The sequence below is a fragment of the Cynocephalus volans genome, chromosome 3 (genome assembly GCF_027409185.1).
Source record: "Cynocephalus volans isolate mCynVol1 chromosome 3, mCynVol1.pri, whole genome shotgun sequence".
NCBI lineage: Eukaryota > Metazoa > Chordata > Mammalia > Dermoptera > Cynocephalidae > Cynocephalus > Cynocephalus volans.
The window spans coordinates 155,783,320-155,792,104 of NC_084462.1; the positions used below are offsets into that span (position 1 = coordinate 155,783,320).

Genomic DNA, 8,785 nt, shown 5'->3' on the forward strand with positions numbered 1-8,785 from the left:
TTAATCCTTACAACCTCGTTTTACAGATGCAGAGATACCAGGAAGTTCCCAGGGTTACAACAGCTGGAAACAGTGGAATCTTCTGATTCTAAACTTGTGCTCCTTTTATAATAAACTACCAACACACCAATACACTTAGTTGATCTATTTTATAGTTAAGGTTAAATCTATCATTCTGGGAAAGGAAATAAATGATCAAAATGGTAATAGTACCTATTTGGGGGATTTTTCCTTGTGCCCTTTTTATATGCCTATAGGTAAGACAAACCCAGGTAACCCTGGCCAGTCACACCTCACTTTGTGGGATCTTAACTCTGAAACAGCTCCTGGGGATAGCTGGAGGATTTGAATATCTCTGGGATGTCACTGTCCAGTTTCGAAATAATTTTATAAATGGGTTTCTTCCAGGAAGGATCTGAGTCTTTCCCTGTGGTGACAGCCCTGAAGAACTCCTGTAATGTCAAGCTGGCGATTTCCAAGAAGCAATCTGGGACCTGCATTCCCAAAGAGAGCCACAAGAAAGAGAAAACGTGAGGCTGGGAAGCACTGGCACTGCAGAGACTTCACTGGCTGATGCTGCTGTTCCTTGGGTAGTGGGTGAAGAGCATCCCTGCTCTACATCCTTGCCCTGATTTCTGCAGCCCTAGGAATCCCCTGTTCCCTCAGCAAACACAAATCTTAATATGACAGTTCCAATGAGACAGCCCTGGGAGAAAGTGTTTTAGGGACACTCCCTTGTGTAGGAGGAGCTGATTCCACTAATGGGTGACTTTTTAGTAAGTAAGTAGGAAATTCTCATTGAAATTAAATCTGTGGTTCAAAGAGCTTTTTGGTATTCTTTTCCTTACTACCTGTTATGGAAAAGAGTGCCCTGCAAACTTTTGACTCTCATACCTCATCCCACCACCTTTTAGGTCTGGATCCAAAGGGCTCACATTCCTGCTTCCAAAGCCAGTTGAGGGTCTGTTCCAGGACCTTACCCAGACTGGCACCATAAATGATGGGTGTCCTACAGGTCCTCCAGATCTAGCTTGGCCTGAGGCTTGCCACCACTGCATGTCAAATGACCATCCCATGAGGAAAGACATGGCAGTGCCACCCGTCCCACACTGGCCCTGACCCCTTGAGCCTCAGATAGGAGGCATGGTCCCTTTTCCCCCACAGGTTTCCAAACATATTCTCACTGAGCATCTGACCAGTGGATGCCAGCAGTTCTTACGTTTCTTGGAAGTATCAGTAAACTGCTCTTCGTGATCACAGTCAAGTGAGAAAGGCAAGAAGGAAGTGTAGTCTGTGACCAGGCACACCTGGCACCTGCCAAATCAGATGCCTGCCTAACAGAGCTGTCAGCTGCACACACAGCAACACATGTCTCTTGATGAAGAATTCACACCAGTGATACTTAGGCTCATCCTTTACTGACACTTTACCTCTAAGGAGCCACCCAGTGTGCCTTCATAGAGATCCGCAAGGGACTGAGAAGCTTGAGTATTGTTTGTTATTTCCAGAAAGGATGTGAGGTGACTTACCATGGAAGGCTCACAAATAAAACCATTCAAGTGAGAGTACAGATAACCCAATGATTAAAAGAACAGAAATTGTTGTTTAGAACACCTAGGCCAAGACTAGGTGCAAGAACTGAACCTAGCATTTAGTCCTGAGCCTGCTGGCACTACGGCAAAAAGGTCAGAAAGTTATGTGACTTGATAATTACAGAGTACCACGTCTGAAATTACATAACACCTGGCAGACCTCTGCTTAAGTTGTAGGATGAAGACTGACTTTATATTGTTTGCTGCCAACTGTTGTTGCCTACGAGAAGATGTTGAGGCTGTAATCTTTGTGGATGATATAGAATTTGGCCCAAGGCTGCCCTGGTTCTTAGTGACTTAAGGATAGACACAGAAGAGGATTTTTTCTAAAGGGAAGACACTCATCAGACCTCACAGGACCTCAGTACATGGTCTTACCTCAAAGTCATTTCCCTTGTTATAGTGCATATTAAGAGCTCGAAAAAGTTCTGAATCGCGGAGAACCACCAACATTTTGGGATTTGTGATACCATCTGAAACTGCTTGCCGGGCAAATTTTTCCATTTGGATGTAATAAAACTCACGAAAGTTGCTGAACCACTTGATCATCTGGGAGGTAATGCAGCGGTTGAACTGTTCAAAACAAGGGGTTCATCAAGTCAGACGTTTGACATACTCAGAATCAGATCTGTCAGCTTCCAGTTCAGCATAGGGGTTAACACAAATGGCCTCAACCAACATTAATGAGGACTTCCTTTTTAAAAAGTTGCCACAGCTGTTTTCCAATCCTATTCAGTTATATTCAGAAAAATCTGAATTAGCTACAGTGCCCATTAGAAAGTTGGTGTTTTTTGATATACTAGATTTATGAGGGTTTTTCACCCATGAAGAAGCTTTTCATGATATCCAAGTGTGACTTTTGGAGGGTCCAGGGCCAAGACCAGCATGGTGCCAGCTTCTGCTGTACCCAGGTGGATTGCATGGTAGCCCTGGAGCCTTCTGCCTCGGTGAAGGGAGAAGGGTCAGAGAGCAGTTTATTGGCAACTTGGAGCTGCAGAATGAATTGAAATTGAAGTCATTTTGCTGCAGGGATCAACCAAGCAACTGAATATGAGGAAAAGACCTGAAATACCTAAATGATATAGACCCAAGGTATTAACAGCCTCTAACCCAACACCCAAGGTAAAGGAGACCCTCAGAAATGTTTCATGGGAACAGGCGAGGTCTGGTTCCAACAATCAGAGCTTGACTTTCTTTCTTGTCACACTCGATCTGTACTTTCACTCAGCTTTGAAAACATAGCAATTTGAATGTGAATTTGACAGTGTCTGACTCTTTATGTATTTTTTCTTTTTCATAATGTTCCCAGAAAAAAAAACAGAAAACCAGGGCAAAGATGCCACTTACTACTGCTTCTCTCTCCCCTACCTTCCCCTCCCATGTGTTTGTAGGATTATCTACAGCTCAAAAGGTTAAAAATGAAGATACCAAACCTTCCTAGCTGAAAGTTATTCATGATTTTATCCAGGCAAAGTTTCAGCCCAGAACTGGAAATTGCACCAATTCCATCAACAACACGAAGGGGAGCTTGAAGTGCATATACGATGACCTAGGACCTGCCTCAGGCAGGGCAAAACACACTGCCACTTGTGAGTTTTGCAGAGGCTGAAACTCATTTGAGCTGCTTTACCTGAACATCAGGGAAATAAGCCTTCAGGAGGTTGGAGCTGGGGTATCGCGTGAAGAAAAACATCAGTTTGGCCTTCTTCAAGTGACCAGGGTTTAGTCCCTCCTGGATTTATCTCAGTGTCAAGGAAAATTAATGCTTTAAAATACAAGTTTATCCAAGAATTTTATCAGATTATCCAAATAGTGAATTGTTCTGTTCCTTGTGGTTTCTGTTTTCTTTTCTTTTTTTTTTTTCTGGTTGAATGGTATATTTGCTCCGTTTTTGTCCCTGGAAACTCTGGCCAGATAAGCTGCATACCATATATGCACAATTAAGTTGAAGAATTTAAAAAACATCCTGATGTGTAAAAGTCATATAGCATGTATGATATCAAATACAGTTTGTTGTACTTTGTGTGTGCGTTGCTTTCAGAATATGATAAAAAGAGATGGCAGCTCTGTCCCTGATAAACCATTTTAAAACCTGCAGTAGAGATTTACTGCCCCTCCCTGCATCATGTGGGAAATGAGAGGAGTTGACTAGATGGCTCCATTCTGGCTCTCATTTTTATAACTGCCTTTACAGTGTTTAAGCCAGCAAGCATCTAACCAGACTGAGTACCAGCTCATATTTTGATCTTGCTCAAGAAGCTTGAACTGTTGGGCTGTACCTGCCTCCATTTGCCTGGCAGAACTTTCCCTCATCCTTCAAGTCTCAGCTCAGAAGTTCCCTCCTCTGTGAGACCTTTCCTTGCTGAGTTAGACCTTCCTTACCCTGGGCTACTAAGACTTTTTGTAGAAACCTCTGTTGTAGCAATGACCTTATTGGAATTTTTACTGCATGTTTGTCTCCCCATTTAGACTGTGAGCTCCTTGAGGGCAAGGACCTTATTTTTTCATCTTTGTGTTCCACGTGCCTAGCCCAGTGCTAGGAACACAGTAGGTGCTCAATAAATGTTTGTTGGATGAAGGAGTGAATGAACAGTCAACCTTAATCTATACATATATATGGAAATCATATTCCAAACCATACCTCACTCTGGGAAGATTCCTTTCCCTTTAGCAGGACACGGGAGCTGTGGTATGACTGCCTAGTACCAGGGTGGGAGGAAAATAAAGGTTCCTCTCAAGAACGCTTAGCAGTCCCCAGGGACAGTCCTCAGGCTGGGTGAGAAGTATTCAGAGTAAACTTGGATCTCAGGTCTGAGAGCTGTAGCTTTAGGACAATTAAGACTTCCCAATAGGATAAATCAATTCAGTTCACAGAAACCAAATTGAGTATGGTTATGGATAGCCCAGGCACCCAGGCCGCTATGCAAAAGCCCCCTGCACACTGCCTCATTGGACCTGTTTCTTATCCTTCCTAAAGGTTCATAAATGCTGTGGAAAGAATCCTGGATTTGAGATGCAAAGACCCAGTTTCAGACACCCAGTTTTTGCCACCTCTTAGCTGTGTGACCTTAGGCAAACCACTTAACTTCTTTGGGCCTCATTTATAAAATGTAGAGTGTAATGGTAAAAGCTTGTGCTTGGTCATCAGATCCTGGGTTTGAATTCTGGCTCCTCACCTATCTATCTTGTGACTTTGGGCAAGTCAGTTTGCTTCTCTGTCCCTGCCTCTCGAATACCCAATCCTAGAATGGATGCTTGAGAATTGTGAGATAATACGGGCCAACAACCCCTTGTCTGAAAATGCTGGGCCAAATGGAGTTCAGATTTCAGAATTTCTGTTATTTTTATAAAAGTAATATGGCATGTGTACCATATGCTAGTTAACACCCACAGCAAAGGCAGTCTGTAATCAAATACACTAATATTAATACAGCAAAATATATGACTTTATGCTAAGTCGGATAAATTTTATAAATAGCCTTCAAACAGTGCAGGTCAAATTTGCCACCAAAAAAGTTTACATCAATGTTAGGGGGGAAAAAATAATAGGGCTTTTCAGAGCCCTATGGATTTCAGAATTGTGGCTAAGTGGTGGTGCAAATGTATGTGTGAACTTCTAGTAACAGTGCCTGCCACAGAGAAAGTGTTCAGTAAGTGCCACCCTCATGATCTTCATATCTTTACTACCTATTTCACAGAGATGTATGAATGTGAAAGTTCTCTTAACATTTTAAAGCAGCTTGCTCTTAGGTGGTTTTCATGGTCCATGGGAATAAACCTCTAGTTCTGGAATATAAGCAGCAGGAATGAGGAAGTAGTTGGGGGCGGGGGGCAGGATGCTGTCTGGGGCCCCAAATCATTCCAAAAATAGTGAAGTACTTTACTCATACAGCCAGGCCTAGTTTAGGTCTTTCTTAGGATGGGCCCCAAAACTTCCTGATGCACTGTGAGCCCAATTCTCATTTCACGAGCAGGGACAGGCACATAGAGGTGCCTGAAATATTAGGTGCCTGAATTTAATGGGGAGTCTTACCCAGTGGTCTCTTATCAAAGGCCCAGATTGATGGCCTTTCTCATACAGAAAATCTCTCTATGCTGGTATCTCTCTACCTCCAAGAAGATTCCCTCCTGCCTGAAAAGACAGTCGTGGCAGGTGAAGTGTTTTTAGTGTTGGTTTTATGGTTGCTCCCCGCCTTCCAGGAAAGCCGGAGGTTTGAGGTGTTTCCAACACCTCTGACCAGCAGGGGGCACGCAAGGCACTTAGGACAGGGGCTGGCTCTGGCGTGATAGTGAGCTGTCCCCACCCCATCCTGCCACCCTCACTGCAGTTGCCAGGACTGTTCACACCTGGATATGTGACTCCACAGTCACCTCTGGAGACTTGGCTCAAAGGCTGCCCACAAAAAGCAGCAGCGTGAGCACAGCTGGCTAAAAAAGCAACATCCAAAATATGTTCTCAGGAACTTTAGTCCTTCAAGGTGCTTGTTGAAAGAGGATTCTTTGTTCATATGAGTTTGGGGCTGCATACATTCTGCTCTTAGAGTTTCGCATGGCACTACAGCATGTTACAGCTCTGAGAAGTCCCGCGTAAAGGAACTAGTCCAGTATTTACTCAAGCTACGTTTCCTTCTAACTCAACAACTATTAATATCCTGCAGGTTACTCTCGGAAACACTGTTTAAGAAAATGGGGTCTAAGTGTTGCAAAGATGGTGGAATAAGATCCAGACCCCTGCAGACCAGCCTGGACCTCTCAGGCTTCCCCAGGGTAGGGGGCATCCTCTCCCTCCACGTGCCCAGCCCCCAGGCTCCAGCCTACTCAGCTCGGCATCTGTTCTTTAAACTGAAGGCATCTGATCCCTTCCAGCTGCCTCTCCAGGTCTAGTCCCTGAGGAAAACTACTTCTTCCCCATCTGCACCAGAAGTTCCTGGTCCCTTGTATGTTCCCCATGAATTACCTACAGTGCAGGCTTTGGAGGGTTGGGGAAGCCATACCTCAGATGAGGTTACTCCTTTGACCCTCTCTGCCTAGGTGTATAGATTGTTGACAACCAGATTAGGGTTCTTCCTTCCATAAGGCATTTATCCTATTTTGGAAGCCCATTTGAGTTTAAAAACAAACAAATAAAATCCTTTCAGACCCAAAGGAGTAAGTCAATAGTGGTGGAATCTGATAGGTCACAGGAACCTTCCCAGGATGCTTACATCCCAGAAAGTGGTCACCACTTTCTCAGGAAACTACTAAGCTGTGAGCCATGGAGCAGGAAGGTCCAGAAGCAACATGAAGATGACCATGGGAAAGCAAAGCTATTCCTTATGCAATATAGTTATTTGACCCCACCTCCTTCTCAACTTCCAGTTCTCCTTTCTCTGGGGACAATGAGAACTTCAATTACTAGTAAAGGATATGTGCACCGAAGAGAAAGGCAGTGCCTCAGTGACAGTCTGCAGGCTGCCCTGTTCCATCTTCACTGAGGGAAGAAGGGGCAGACTTTCCAGATGGGTGGAGGTCAAAGGCAGGGGGCACTGCTGCTGGCTCAAAACCGATGATCGCAGTTTGGCAGCCCCCCAAGGTCTCAGGGCAGACTCGGAGGAGGGGTGACTTTGGGAAGATGAGTCCTGGGGAGGACCGCTGCTCCAATGACCATGGGGCCCATGACCCAGTAGCTGGCTAAAAATCTGAGTTTCCTGGATGTGGGAAGGCACAGTCAAGGGACAGTTTGCAGGGGGGCGCTGATAGGGTTTGGGGATCATTCTTGGAGAGATAAGATACCCAGGAGAATCCAGGGGCTTGGCCAGTGGTAAATTTCCCAAAGGGACCCCAGCTTGTGGCTGGACCCTCCTGGACAAGGCAGCCAGAGAAAGTGGATCTTTATAGGCACCTCTCCCAGGAGGTGAGGGTTCACTTCTGCCCTCTGGCACTAACCCCTGGAAGCTTCTGCCTAGCTGAGTCAGGTGGCCTGGTGGATCCAATAGTACCTTTTGTAATACTGAGTCCACAGCCTGGGACACTGCTCTAGTCAATTCTTTCCTCAGAATCTCCAGCAAAGCCTGTGCTCCAGAAGGAAGAAACCTGGGCTCCTCAGACTGGTGGTATTCGACCTCAGACACTTTGTGTTTTTCTGCCTCAGAGAGGTCCTTGCTGGAACCCTGGTGTTGGTCACTGTCCACAGCCCAGGAGCTAGGCCCACAGCCATTCCTCTGCTTTGCACTCAGAGGGACTTTCTCCTTCTCAGAGACTCCTGGGCCCTGAGCTGTGTCCCTGGGCTCGGCAGCCTGCAAGATGTGCTCTTGCAGATGTCTCAGCTGTTGCTTCAGCAGGTAAAGTTGTTCCCTCACCCGAGGCGCCCCCTTCCTGTTGCCTCGGTCCTGGGCAGGGCCTGGCTTCAGGGTGCCCTGCTGCATGGGAAGGCACTGCTTCCTCTTCCGCTCCCGGACCTTCTCTGGGCAGCATGGGCTGTCCCTGGCTCGGGCATTGCCTGGCACCAGAGGGTTGGGGGAAAGACACATGCCTCGGATGATGGTCTCCACTCTGGCCCTCTTTGCCTGGATATGCTCATCCCAAAACCAGTTGGGATCAGCAAGGCTGGAGCTGGGGGCCTGTCTCCAGGAAAAGGGGGAGTCTCTACCGGGCTCTCGGGGGCCTGGGCTTCTCTCACCTTCCATACAGGGTTCTTCCAGGTGGGAGTAGGTCCGAGACTGAGGAGAAAGCAAGATGGAATTTGGATCCATCCCCCGCTCCACAGGCACTTGCTCAGAGTTCCGTGAACAAGCCAAGGGCTTCAGGAATCCCTCCTCCTAACCTTCTCAGCTGGAGGTGCACCCAGATGAGCCGGGGCTCCTCCTCTGCACTTGGAAGGGTGAAAAGCAGCCGTCACAGAGGAAGGATTCAGATTCTGGGATGCCAGGGTTTACAAACTTCCTGTTCAGACTCCTGAAATTAGAGACTGGAAGAAAACAGAACAGAGAAATATTTTAAAAAGTAAAATAAACAACAAAGAAGAATAAAAAAGAAAACAGTATGTGTGCCTTTGAGTGGTGCTTTTCAACTTGAATGTGCAAACGCATCATCACCTTTGGATCTTGTTAAAATGCATATTTCAATTTAGTAGATCTGGAGTGGGGGAGAGATTCTGCGTTACTTTAAATTTCATTTCTAATTGTACATGTTTAGGTCATACAATGTGATTTTCA

The 8,785-nt window shown here is 45.9% G+C and overlaps 1 protein-coding gene across 1 annotated transcript; it reads right to left on the minus strand.

Moving 5' to 3' along the window:
- Positions 1-308: 308 nt before the first annotated feature.
- Positions 309-8,323, minus strand: PROX2 (prospero homeobox 2). The gene is made up of 3 exons (XM_063090149.1): positions 7,571-8,323; positions 1,971-2,165; positions 309-494 (listed from the first exon to the last, which is right to left on the minus strand). Exons 1-3 carry the CDS (start codon positions 8,321-8,323, stop codon positions 309-311), a joined length of 1,134 nt encoding a protein of 377 aa, XP_062946219.1.
- Between the last annotated feature and the right edge of the window lie 462 nt (positions 8,324-8,785).